Raw genomic sequence first — 14,981 nt, forward strand, 5'->3', positions numbered from 1 at the left:
CGCTGCTTCACGTTGCCGAGTGACATTGAATCTCTCCTCTATAAATGGGCCACATTTCCATTGCAGACTTTGACCGGAGCGGCGTCTCACAGGGAGATAGGCAGTTAAGTACTAGGGAAGCCCACCGGCTCCCAATACCCAGGCTACATGATTACCAACTGCCTGGGTGGAATCTCATACACTCAGCATTCCCATAAACTCAGCATTCCAGTCAGTCACACTCCAGGCATTCCAGCATGCATTCAAGAAGAGTTGTAAAGCAGGGAATAAACATAACAGGAATACCATTCCTAACACCTCCCTTCCCTCCACCTAACCAGACACAAGATAACAGGGCCCCAAGACATCCTGGCCTTGGCAACATGGCCTAGGGATGCCTCCAGTTTCTGGATAGACTATATTGCGGTTTGCTTCAATGTTTATATTTAGTGTGTAAACTTTGAGGTAAACTACCACAGCGTGAGGAATCACTTGATCCTGAAAGCTGCCAAGAAAAGAAACAATCCACCTGTATCAATCTTAACTAAACGCACAAGAGAAACATTTCCATAACTCAGATCTCTGGAAATGTTGAATCCGGATCTATCGGCTGACCCAAGTTAACACTCAGTGGAGCACTTTCAACCATTTATCAGTGCACTGTAAAGGTGAGTGACCAAAACCGCAAAGACAAAAAGGGGGCCTCCGCGAAAAGCAAACGCAGAGATACAAAACTGGGAAAAACACCTGCAGACATTGGAAAGATCAGGGGGACATCAATTGGAGCTAGGAATCAAAAGAAAATTAGGAAGTTGTGCCAATCGTGTAGAAATTAGCTGAAGTCCAATAGGTTTCTTCAGGCTCAGAAACATGGGAACAAATACCAAAAATTTTGGTCCATTGTAAAATTGTAAATGAAAAAAAATAAAAAAAGGAGGGTGGCCAGGTGGCTGCGTTACTAAATCCCATTCCGGAAACAATGTCGTCCCACTTTGGAAAACACTGGTAGGATACTTACGTGGAAATAGCAGGAGAAATACAAGGGCAGCTGGGAGGTTAACAGATCCATATGGCAAATTTATATGGAAATTAAACAGGCATTGATCTCGAGCACCAGGCCCCAATGGGCTGAGAAACATGGTACTCAAGGCAGATGGATGGACACGTGAATGAATGCTATTTGTGCTCTTCGAACACATCCCATTAACAAAAATACTCCCAAATTCCTGGAACCTGTCCAATATCGTCCAGATCTATAAAAAAAGAAAAGGGGCAACGTAGATTAATATCATGCTACTCGATGTGGAGTAAAATCTTTACCGCCCATGTACTGCAGGAAAGCGAGACGTGGATGGAATCGACCGATATTCTGCCTAAATTTCAGACAGGTTACTGAAGGAAGATCAGCTATAAACATCTTCATAACAAAAGCCGGGCAAAAGTGTGCTAGATGCACAAGGCCACATGACTAAACCGATCAGACTGCGGCTTAAGGCAGGGGCGAGTATTGGCTCCCTGCCTATTTAGCCCCATCAATCAGACGTGTATAGTATCCTATATCGTGCAAAAAGTAGGCAGCTCAACCAAAACATCCCTTGCTATGCTGATATTTTTGTCATTAGACAGAACCCAGCTGGGTTTATAAGCTTTAGTTCATGGCATCGAATGGCTAGTCGGTGAACCACTGTAAAACCCTTGTCATGAGTTTTGGGGATTTGAGAGTAGCCCACCAAGAGTCACCTAGTGGCTGGAAGAGAAACCCCCGATGGTGGAACAAGCAACGAAATCCAAGATTCAACTTGCTAGATCTTCACTTAAAGCGACATGGGTAAACTCCATACAGGAGGAAGCAATACAGTGGAGGTCCCAAACATCCTATGTCTTTAAGAGGTATTGCAGATTTACATACCTGCCCTCTATTGTTGAGATTAACGACCCCCAGCTCAAGACTACGACTTCTCTAAATTAGAGCGTTTTATTTGGAAGGTCCTTAATCTACCAAATGCTTTACCCATTACCGATTTATGGTTTGAATTGGGCCTTACTTCACTCACCTGTGAGAAACTGGAACATGTTTAGAATATATGTGAAGCGTAGAATGGCGAATCCTAAAGCCTTGTATTTTAACATACAGGCCTTTGTCAAAAATTAAAGCCAAGGGGCAGCAAAACCATTGTAGACATCTGTAATAAAACTGCCAAGGGGCAGCAAAACCTTTGCAGACATCTGTAATAAAACTGCAACAGAAAGTCACTGGTCTTAATTGGGTTCTCCTAAAGAGAAAAACTACGAAAATTATTGGAGCCAGACATGTGAAAAGAGATACTCAGCATAGAAAAAGAAACATTCGAGGTACCATGTCCCGACGCAAGGTTCATGAAAACTTTGATAATCAGTCTGCATCTAATACATACATGGGATATGCTACACCTCAAGAGGGAAAGTTGTTGGCCCACTATGTAGCTATTGCAAACAGGCCATTTAATCCCCAAAACATCTCTTCATTGACCGTTGTCACTTACATGACTTGAGAATCCAAATGTCCATAAACTGTCTGAGTTTTAATACACCAGATTTTTGGCAACGTGTTTGCTCTGGTCAGCCAACTACATTGTTGTAGTTGCCTACCTAATTAAGCTGAAACCGATTACATTTTAAGACTCATTTTCTTTGAATGAAGGAAGTATCATTGTTAGTGAACTTTGTATTCATTGTATTCATTTTTCCTTTGACAAGAAACTTATGAAATGTGGATTTTAAATTTGATGGTTTTAATGTTTAATATATCTTGAATTATTTATTATACTGTTTGCAATAACCAATACAATAAAAATAAAATCGCAATGTAACCCGGAAATACTTCATCGCCCGGGAGGATAGCTCAGCGGCAGCGTGCGTGTCTTGGAAGCAAGACGACATGAAGCAACACAGGTTCGATCCCCGGGTCCGCGCTTAGAAACCTCTGGGTGTTTAAGCGAGTTATAAATACGTAACTAAGACAAAAACTATTCCTGTAACAGCGCCTCGATGCCTGCGGGCTGTGTGAGCGCTTTATAAATATAATTAATTAATAATTAATTCAGTAAGAGATAACCAGGAAACCAGTCCTCTTCACATTGAAAGCTGCAGGCCAACAGGATGCTGCTAAGGCGCTTCAAGCTGCACATGCACCCCCAAGGGAGAGTGGTGGGGCAATGCAACCTACTGTAAGGGCTTAACTGGACACCCTCTAGCAGATATCACCCAAAGTGAGTTTCTCACTAAAGCTCGTCAGGGTAATCAGGTTGGTAGATCGACCCTGGTTCTTGTAGGCCCCCTTCGCCCCTGACCTTTGCAAGCAGGCCCAGGCATCAGGAATGAGTGCCGCTGGTAGGGTTGTAATGAGCTTTGTGTAGCCTACAGCCCAGTTAAAGCCCCTTCGGAGGAAGGAAATACCATGTTCAGCTCTGCACATAACATGCAACCTTTATATGCTCCCCTTTTCTGCATTATTTTTTACTGTACTTTTTTTTAAGAACATTTAAACGAACATAACAGCAAAACCCTTTTTTGCATGTCAAGCTAGAAGACATCATGGCACTGCAATAAACAGACAAGCATGAAGACGTTGCCACCCAGGACACTAGCGGAATGAGTAGTCTGGACATTTTCTCCCAGCTGCAGGGCCCTCCCGACGAGGGGGCAGCTAGGCAAAAAGTCCTGGACCACCAAAATATCTTGCCCTCCTGCAGTCAGTACGTTACTGCCCCCAGTGGGTGCAAGGCAAAGCCTGCAGGCAAGAAAGCAGGTTGGTTATCAGGGACTGGATGCCAAGCTCAAATAGCATATCCCTGCTTTGCGGTGGATGGTAAAAGGAGTCCGATATTTGCAGCCATTAAGTATAGCGTTGCTACTTACCAGTCATGGTTCTGGTTGGTGGGTAGACCCTGATCTATTGGTCTATTTTACATGTGAATAATAAGACTGCTCCCATAACGGAGAAAATGTAAAAATTGAGCCAGCCTCGAAGCCTGCACCTACTTTGCAGTACACAAACGGACACGCACCACCTGGCTTTTCACATTCAGCCCATGATTATACAACAGGAAACCAGACAACATAGGTCCATGCATTTCACAAATGCGGTTTTGCCTTTCAGAAATGAATCTGCAATACTTAAACAAAAAGGATATTTTTTTTGGAAGCCTCAAGAATCTGCATCGATGGCCATTCAGCTCGTTGGAACCTCTTCATCTCATTTCCATCTGCTTGTGTGGGTGGTCTGTAACCCGCCAACGTGCGTTAAAATGCAGACTTCAGCATATAGCAGATGAATACATTCAAAAACCATGTATACAATTGACGGTAACCAATTATATTTACTCTGGCCATGAACAAAATGCAGAACAGCGTCCTTCTGGAGAACAAAAAAGGAAGCAGATGCCCTCTGTCACCAGTGAAAATGTCTATAGGAGACGAAGTTCATTCTAATTTCGCGCCAGACTACAATCAAGCACTTTTCTAGGCATTGTACAACCAGCGTTTAGAATAAATACCAGTCCTAAAATATGTTGGTAAGGCTTTTTAGGAGCAAGCCAAAAACTGGCAACATTTAGCATGCAGAATGCTCACACAACTAGGCCATCCACCCTAGGCTTTTGCCAGATTCGGCCTATGCCAGGTCACTGCGCAAACCCGTTCTATCCCATAGAAGACAGGTTAGCGTGGACAAGGTAGCTACCAACAAAGGAACCCATATAACGTTACGATGTAGCATAATTGCAAGCAGTTTACTTTTCGACCCTTAATATATGACTGGCCACATAATCACGTTTGGAGGAGGTCTATAGCAGGGTGTTGACTTGCAAAATTCTGCCCAAGATAATGTCAGATCACTTGCCTGTAGTGATGAAAAGGAAAACACGCAATAGATTGCATTTCTCAAAGTTAGATGTTTATAGCCGACTCAAACACTGGCCATTTTATGGGGGCAAACAAAAAAAAAAAGCTACTTAAATAGATCATTTTCATCTGGACTGCTAAAAAAATAGACTGAGGGTTGCTTGATGTACTTCCACGCCTACATAAGAGGGATCTGCATGTGCTCAGGTGGCCATTATGAAGGTCACCAGGGAGAGTATTTGGGCATGAAGGAACACATGTACTCAGACTACAATGATCGGATGATTCTCCGACACGCTTGTGACGGAACAATGAGGCTGCTGCAGATGGGGAAATAAAGTTCATGGTACTCCTGTCCTCTAGGTAAAATGCTGTTGAATAGTAGGGCATCAAATTCGAGCTAGTCTGAACTGTCACTCGAGGGGTTGGGGTGACCATTGAATTAAGTTTATGAATCACTACATGCTGGTGGTCTCAATGAGGTGAACATGTTACAGACTTCTAATGGCGATGGTCACTGTACAATTTCACTCAGTTCTACCAATCTTGAGAATGAAGGTTTGGTGGGGTGCAAAGTGGGATTGTGCAGAGTAAGTAATGTACACTTCTGCTGTGGGGGAGGAGATGGGGGCGACAATTATTTATCGTATTAAAACTCCACCATCTCGTGGGGTGGTCAGGTATGCTCTATTTAGCAACATTAAACAATCTAGAATTAACGATTTCAGCAGATGTTCCACAATTCCTCCTAAAAATTGCATTTCAATGGCTATTCGAAGATGTGAATACGTGATGGCTAAATGAGCTTATGTTTTTTGCAGTTTGCAATTCTGAACTTTACAAATTGAATTTCAGATAACCACAACCTATGCACATTTAAGGCACAGCCAAACACCCGATTTCATTAAGACATTTGGCTAGAACCAGTACAACAAATTTCCTACTAACCTTTATGTTTCTCATCTAAGCATTCTTTGCTTATTCCCCAAATATCTTGGATCTCAGGAGCCGGAAGCTGAATGGCAGGCAAAGGGACCATATCTTCTAAAACCAACCACTGCATCCAGTACTTAGACGGAGGTGCTCCAGAAAAGAACAAGTCTTGAATCTGTCTGTTGTAAGGTAATGTTCTATACAGTTTGTGCCACATGTAGAGGAGTTTGAAGGCTTCCTGTGGACTGTAGTTTTCACAGCCAGTAAAAGGCAATGCAAAATAGTCCTGTAAGAAGAAGAATATAAAATTAATTTAAACAAGTTGACACATTCACTCATATATATATATATATATATATATATATATATATATATATATATATATATATATATATATATATATATATATATACACATATACACACACACACACACACACACACACACACGACAACCTTCAACATACAAAGAGTTACTATAGTGCAATGTTGGAAACGTTAGGTGTAACGGTAGCATATGAACCGACAGGAAATAACTTTTCAGAGGCAATAAAACCAAGCACTTGTCGGCCTCTGGGAAACAGTTGCTCCACAGCAGGCACTCACGAAAAAGCCTTGAAGTCGGTGGACACATTTTGAATAATCACTGAAACATCTACATGCACTTAAAACGATGAGCAATTATTATTTTGAAGCGAGATCTAAACATCAAATTTAAACCCATATTCCATGGTTGCAAGGAAACCCATTTCATAGAGCACTACCGACAACTCATCTATGGAGTACACGATTCCGAATTTCAAAAACCATTTAGGCACAACATTTGCTACTTAGTTTGGTAGACATTCCCTACTAAACATATCAAGCTGTCCTGTCGAGTCAATTAAGGCAACAGTTGCAGCAAACTAAAGCAAGTCCAATAGGACATTTTAAAGAATTGCAAAGTCACAAAAATGGATATTAATTTGCGAAGTGTCTGCATAATTACAATGCTTAATACTATGCAGTGTGGAAAAATTATTTTAGCATACTATAGGTAATATAACTGGCTTGTCTAATGCCTCTCTGGTGGGGGACCCCTTGCCGCTAGGTTAGTGATGGGAAACCTGCAGCCGTTTTGGCTTGCAAACGCCCCCCCCCCCCCCACAATCAGCTATATCCAGCATAGGCAATGAGGGATCATGGAGTCACAGGCTAAAAAACGTAAGGGTCGCAGTGTGTCTAACATTGCAGTAGTTTCTGCAAGAGGGGGTGCGGGGGTCAGATAATGAACAATTCCTGACCAGTGCAGATTCAAAAGTATGCCTCACTGTGCCAGTGAGATTGTAGTAATTGAAAACATGAACTGCGTTGCCGTATGGGCCCCAGGTGGGATGCATTAGGGCATACGAACGATGTTCATCCAATAAACATTGGAAAGCAATGTAGTGGATGACAGATGGCAGACTTGCCAGTGGCGGATACTATACGAGTGGCTGTGTAAATTAGTACATGTATTATGTCCTTGTGATGCCATATTTGTGCAAACTGTCGTGTGCTTGGTTGGCCCACTAAAGTATCAGGCAGTGCTCGAAGTTTACTGCAGTTGTGCAATGTGGGTGCGTGGTTTGAGGAGAGGAAGTTCAGCAAAGAACTGCAAGTAAATACCTCCCTTAATACCACAGCTTGTACAACTGGTCTATAAGCGCTTCATAGTAAATCTGCAACAGAACCCACGATGTCAAAGACTGCGTGTGTTTGGACATGTGATTTGACATTAAATCAGTATTGCCCTAAACAATGCCAGTTGCAACCAAATCAAGCATGAAGCGAGCAGTTGAGGAAAAGTCTTGCGACAAACGCCAGTAGGTTGGTCTCAACTGAAGCTCTAACAAACGTTACGCTAAACAGAGTAGTCTTTGGATTACTCGCACCTGCCAGTGTCATGCTCGTTTGTTGCAGGTTTGGATGGAATTAAAGAAGCATGCACCAAGAAGAGGTCTCATGATAGGGGTTACTGGACTTACAATCTACTAGTAGTACTGAGAGTGATGGCAAATAGTTGAGGTTCTGTTCCCTTTCTGGTATCAGATTGTCGATTGATGGTTAACAAGGTGTTGGTTCAGTTCGGTATTCTATTATCATGAGTTTCGATTATAGTTTATTTGCGCTTCGTTTAAGAAGCATAGATTGAACACTGGGCAATTCAATTAAGTGCAAAGACCTTCGAAAATGTGTTTGACACGCGTGACCCATCCGATACAAAGTATTCTCAGCCAATTGAAAATGAAAGATCAGAGACTTTAGAAACTGGTATTCAAGGCACGCGGTCATGCCAATGCAAGTATTGAGCGCATGACAAAGTTCACTCATGCACTAGGTTTCCCATTCATTAGAAGCTCACTGGTCGGTTTCACTGTACAGCCTTCTGCACAGTTCTTATTGCAGTGCGGATCACAGTCTTCTGGTTTTAGTCTCAGGGCTCCAGCTCTGGCCCTTCAGACACCCCTGTGTTGGTACTCTCACACAGGGGAACAAGCACTTCAAGCAACATTTAGTGATAGACAAAAGTGTTCTCGATGAGCTAAGAAAGCAAAATGAAGCAAGAAACCATGCTACATTGTATGTGGTTTACAGAATAGGTGGAGAGTTCAGCACCCCTTGGAGAGACTATTCATTCTACTCGGGGCATCATACAATGTTCTCACAAATAAACTTGCTCCCTTCTGGTCTGCACACAAAATTGTGGTCAATCAATATTAATACCATCCTGATCTCAGATCATGTTCCCGTTTCAACAGCCTAAAATAAGTACTTGGAAAATGATGTCTCCCTGTACGAAAATGTCGAAAGAGTAGACAAGCTTGTGACATAAGCTACATTTGTGGAGAAAAGCTGGTCGGATGAAGTTGCGATGAGTATGGGAAGCATTCAAATGTTACATGAGAGGCATGCCGATTGGCCCATCTAGTAAAAAAAAAAAGTGAAGAAATGGAGAAGAAAAATACCAATGCAGAATCATACAGCGGAATCTTGTTCTGTACTAGCCGTAGAAAAAAGGAACGAGAGGCTCCAAACAGAAAAGGCAAATGTTCACTTGCTCAGAGCAAGCAGCAACTACTATGAGGGTGGAGAGAAATGTGATCGTCTTAGCCCACAGTCTGAAGGTTATGGAAAATGAAACATCAATTAATACAATAGAATGCCAGACAGGAGAAATACTGTTGAGCCAACAAGAATTAAGAATTCAAGGAATACTACCAAAGACTATACTCTTCCAAAGTGCTGATAACGCTAAATTCATAGGCAGCTGCAACCTTAAACTGAATCCGAGGACAGACTATTTGGTGAAGGATCTGGAGATTGAAGAACAAAATAGCAACATTCATTCTAAACCTGGGAAAAATGGCTGTGTCCCAATGAACTATCAGCAGAATTTTATAAGATTAAGCCGGATGAGGTATGTGCTCTGATGCTGGCAATGTTAAAATCTCAAGGAGGAGCAAAACACCCGACATGCCACAATCTCATTATTTCTAAATGAAGGGAAATCGTGTTGAACATAAGTTATAGGCCAATAAGACTAATTTACAGATAAATCCTAGCGAAGGTCATTGCAACGAGAGTTGAAACCTTGCTGCCAGGGCTTATTGGCCAAGAACAAGCTGGCTTTGTTAAAGGCAGACATTTATCTGAAACGGATCATATATGACAAAGCAATTACCTGCTGAGGTGGCAGTTCCATCACTAGATGCTGAAAAGGCGTTTGATCGCATTGAATGGGAAGATCTAATTGCCACTTTAGAGGGCACCGGAGTGGGAGAAAACCTGCTTGGATGGATTAAACTGCTTTATTCAAAACCAACGCAAGCATAAATACTAATAGTTTTTCACGATAAAGTTTTGAATTAGGGTGAGTAACACAAGGATGCATGCCGTCTGTTGCTTTTTGCACTCACTATGGAACCCTTAGCAGCAAGAATCAGGGAGGATTGGATGATACAAGGTGTGCAACACATGAGAAGCCTTAGAAAAACTGGCTATAGGTCGATATGCTGCTGGTAATTCAAGGATTCAACTTATCGGTCTGAGCATCAATAGATCAAAACGACGAGAGTACTCCAGATACAAAAGGAATTCTAAATCTGAAGCAATGCTGCTTCGAAGACTTGTTCCGGTCAACGACTAAGATTGTGGATGCAGATGTGTCTGGAACAAATGCAGTACTTGGGCATATGCTTACGAGAGGTGTGGCTCATATGATGGATGTTAATCAGCATGCCATCGAGATGTTGGACAAAAAAAAGAAAAAGAAAAAGACCTGTGTAGATGGGATGATTTGAAGCTGAGCCTGTGGGGAAGAGTAAAGCCATCAGGATGACGTCTGCTCCCCGTATCAACTATATCCGGAGTATTATTCCAATAATGAGAAAAAAGAAACTAATGAATGAAGATGGAGTCTGATACAATCATTCCTGTGGGAAGGGAAACTTCAACTAAAAAAAAAAATCTGGAAACTAAATTCCAACAGGAAATCAAGGATTGGCTGTGCCAGATTTTGAAAATCTATCTTTTGGTTCCAGACATCTGCTACCTTTTATTGAGAATTCAACTGACGTTTGGACTCAGGCTGTATAGCAGATGTACTCCACTTGCCTCAAGGGCGGTGATGACATCAGGAGACGCAAATGGCTGCAGATCATATGCTCCGGCAACATTTTTGAGGAAATGCTGGAAAGGACTAATGAAGCTCAATAAGAAAGGAAATTCCTACTAAATCCAGAAAGTTGGAGGGGGAAGACATTTTTTGGCCTAACTGGTATCCAATGGATCGGTGATTTATTCGAAGGAGAAAATGGATCACATTTGAAAGTGTGAAGAAAGAAACTTGAAATTTGTTCTAGAAAACCGATAAGTGGTGGGAATTCCTGAAGCATACAAGGACTGGTTACAAGAATTCAAAAATGGATGTGTCACATTGCCGCAAAAGTGTACTAGCAGAATATAAGGTTCCAGATTAACAACATTTGCTCCAATGGTCAGAGCCGATAGATTTGGAAAGGAGTGTGCAGATGGAACATATGCAGGAATGTTTCCTTGACCTTGTTTAATTTAGGGGGAAGAGAAAGATTAAAATCCTGAATGGAGTATACTGGACTCCACAGAAATTGTTTTAGAGGATTGTTGGAGTCAGAGGCTTGTTGGAAATGCAAACAGTATCATCCTTTGAACATATGATGTGGGAATGTGGAACTAAGGAATTTCTAGAGAAAAGGAGAGACACTGAATAATGTTTTAATGATTAATGTGGATTCTGATTACAATAGTGTTATACTTGGGGAGGAGCTGATACAATCTTTTGATTGTGAGGACATAAAATAATTAAGGCATCCACATTAAGGACACCCCCCAACCCCAACAGTATATTTTGAAAAGCAATACAAGACTCTGGGCAAATGCGTATAATTATATTGTTATGGGATATCCATCCACTTGTGTATCAATTATAGTGCCAGTTGATAAGGGCGATGGGTATAGATAGACCGATCGCACGTCTAGATGCTTTTGCTAGCCAGCTGCTCAAGGAGTTGGAAAGTTGAGAGGTAAAAATAGGCCCATTTGAAGGAACCAAAAAGGTATCAATACTATGGTCTTTATTCTAAACTGCTTACGGGAGAATGCATGGAGAATAATGCCCCGGCTCCATGTTGCTATGATAGATTTCAGTCAAGCCATCAACACAGACATACAATATGGTGAAAGAAGTTATAAAGGTGAGGCATTCCACCTTCCCTTCTGTCAATTAGGCATCTGCTGTAAAATACAGTTTTACAAGTTAGTTAGGGCAGTCTTACTAAAGAAATCCCCACTTCAGGAGTAGGTCTGAGGCAGGGATGTATATTAGTTCTATGCCTGTTCAACTTTTATGGGATTTATCCATAGCTCGCGCCAGTGGGTCTTTGGCTAGGCCAAAAAAATGTATGACTTGATTGGATGTCATAGGCGGATGTAGAGGATTTGGCCCCTTTAGGTTTGTAGAGATTTGTAAATGCCAATACAGATTAAGCTGCGAAAAAGGAATCATTTATTTAAATAAGGCTTGGATTCCTTTAGATGGAATATTAATAGTACATTGATGCCAGTTAAACCAGTGAGGTGTTTGGTTATCATTTTGTAGGTACCCCAAACAAAAGGGTAATTGAGTGACTAAAAGCAGTGTAGTTTGCATGTGGAATGAGCAGAATACAGAAAATACTGCAGATTTACTACTTACAAATTAAAAGTTGTTCTGGCCCTCTTGTACGGCCTGGAAGCAGAGCACCAGCTAAGGAATTTTAATTGGGATCTTCTTGGACTAAGGCGCTTAATCGTCCAAAGTAGCCTTCACTTAGGTTTGAGCTCTCAATTGAAAATATCAAACCTATTCTAGATTCCTTTATGAGAATTAAAAAAAAAGTGATGATGCTGGGCAGTAAAACTCATCCAATTTTAAATGTTTGCTGATGTTATTTGCATAACATGCAATGTACCAACATGGATCTAAATATTAATCAAGAGATTGCCTAATATGACTATTTGCACTATGAAGACAATTGAGAATGTCCGAGTTACAAAGATTCTTTGTATTAGATAAGCCAGTCGTCGGTCAGCTTCCCGGTTACCCGTTTAGGTTTCCCCAATAGGGGCGAGATCCAATTCTCAGGTTTTGCATGAATTTTATTTCCAACTCAAGAAATACAAACTAAAGAGGTTAAAAATTGTAATCTTTGTGGTACATTGGATGAAGTTCAAACATAAACACCCCTTAATTAAATACCCTACATTACACGTGTTGTGGAAAAATGGAAAGCTTTGTATATGTTAGAATATGGTGGAATTCCGAGTCCTTTTGGGAGAGGTTGTGAAGGTGGTGTTACAGTAGTGGTTTTAAAGGTTTTAGCAAAGAATAATTTGGTAACAGTTACATGGTAAAATAATGAAATAAAAATGGTTTCCCAGTTTTAAAAGTGTGCTGATATTTGATGTTTTAGTGTGGGTATGGCAAGTAATGAAACAAGTGCGCATAATGATTTTGTATTCGTTTTTAATTATGGGAAAGATTGGTAGGGCAACCAAGCACATTAATAAAAAAGGTTTAGTGTTATTACTTAAGGGAACTACACAATATCAAATATAGGTCAACAGATGTTGCAATATCGTTATGGACGCATTACTGGTTGGTGATGGAGAAGGGGGGGCTAGGAGTATCAATTACTGGTTACCCCACTTGTTGAATAAGCAATACTAGTTATTCCAACCTTTATATTTTCTGGTTACCAGTTATCCAAGGTAACTAACAGCATTACGCACTGGGTCCGATATCGTTGCGTAGTTGGTTAAGTTATGGGTGTGTATGTGTATATATATATATATATATATAACATGGGACTTGGACTCAATCCCCCCCCCCCCCCCCCCAAGCACTCCAACCGCAGCCAGTTGCAGGCCTCTTCATAGCAGACAGGTGTTTGATGCACCCATCATCTGGGAGATGGCCAACTGAAAAGGCACCAGTATTTCTCACTAGAAGATAGAAACACAATATTGGGTTGGAACATTGATGGTAGAAGGAATGGGGTCTCTGCATACCTATTAGTGTTCCACACACACGACCCACCAGTATAAATACATTGAGATTAGGACATGTATTTTACAGTTTCACTAATTTACATGACAAAAACTGATAGGAGATACAACTATAAAAATGAATGCATTGTTTTTCAGGCTAGTATGCAAAATGCGGCTCAAACAATATAGGAATGCAATTCAGCTCATAATATTGATCTTTTAATCACCAACATCAGTTTATTAATAATCACACTACACAAGTAAAGCAGTCATACACTGACCATCAAGGGATGCTAAAACTAAGCAGATACACAAATCTACGGAATAATACCAGCAAGGACAGACCAAACCCTGGTCAACTGCTTCTCACAAATCCATGCAAGGATGAGCAGCAACAGACAAACTCAACCTGGACAAAACTGAAGCCATGATCAAACCAAACTGCATATACTAAGGCTTACTGAAATGGGAACCCGACCACAAACAGCCAAAGTAGCCCAAAATCTGAATTGGACAACGGCATAACACTGGAACCTCTAGTAAAATGCTACTTCCCCCACATGCCATCAAGCTGATATTACCCGGTCTCAATCAGTAAACCTGCCATCGTCTCTTGCTTCTTGTCAAGAATAGAAGTAACCATTATCCACCTTGAAACGTCAGACATCACAAAACTGCAACAGATCCAGAATGCAACAGCAAGAGACCACACCACCAGCACCAAGACCCCCCAGTCAAAAGGAATCACTTCAAAACACTTGCATTGTTCGAGCAATTCACACCAAAGGAGCGCAAATCCTGCAAAAGAGGTATCCATCTACAGACCAAAAATAACCCAGAGGTCTAGGAATGACAAGTCTTAAACCAAATCGAAAAATTAAATATGGTGGATCAGCGTTTTAAAAACAAAACTCTGGAACTCCCTCCCCAAGTGAATACGCACAGTAGTGGAACACCTGAATTTCAGAAAAGCACTAAAATCAGGTCTCTGATTTGCTGACCTAACTTGAAAAAACATGGCTCATGCTGAAGAAGCATGCCGCTTTTAATGCAAAGAAAAAGCAGAAAAATGAAAAAATAAGAGTACTGGCTTGGAATTCCCAGGTCAGAAAGGGACCTAACCCCACAAACCAGACGGTGTCTCACCCACTAGTCCCTCAGGACCTGTCTTCCAACGCTTTTGCATCCAGTTTGTGGGGGTGGACCAGTGCAGGAAGATTGCCTGGGTGAGGGGGTCTTGTGAGAGTCCGACACCGGATGGCAAGACACTGTATCCCCTTCCTTGTAACACCCCCGCCCCTTAACATGCACACTTTCTCTCAGACAGCCCGCTATGAGAGAAAACAGACTAACACCCAAGCAATATACCCGATCTGTCCCAATACAATGGCCAGGCAATTACTGACCATCATACACACTACTCCCATTACACTTCCCCACACAGATAAAAGGCAGAGCACGAGTGCACACTAAACGAGGCAAAGCACACGAGGAACAGCAGTCAAGACAGCAGCTGAGCAAGAGGAAAGACGGCAAAACTGAGGGGGATCGCAAAAAGGGAATATCCCCTTTGACAAGGAACATTTACTTTCCAGAGACCTC

The 14,981-nt window shown here is 41.5% G+C and overlaps 1 protein-coding gene across 1 annotated transcript in view; it reads right to left on the minus strand.

Annotated features, from left to right (window-relative positions):
• Positions 1-14,981, minus strand: part of LOC138453614 (uncharacterized) — a 308,890-nt gene that overhangs the window by 256,921 nt on the left and 36,988 nt on the right. Inside the window, exon 2 of the mRNA XM_069606623.1 lies at positions 5,809-6,079. Coding sequence (XP_069462724.1) covers positions 5,809-6,079 — 271 coding nt within the window. The remainder of the gene's footprint in view (positions 1-5,808; positions 6,080-14,981) is intronic.

The sequence above is a fragment of the Ambystoma mexicanum genome, chromosome 4p (genome assembly GCF_040938575.1).
Source record: "Ambystoma mexicanum isolate Mex_15411 chromosome 4p, UKY_AmexF1_1, whole genome shotgun sequence".
In the NCBI taxonomy this organism is placed as follows: domain Eukaryota; kingdom Metazoa; phylum Chordata; class Amphibia; order Caudata; family Ambystomatidae; genus Ambystoma; species Ambystoma mexicanum.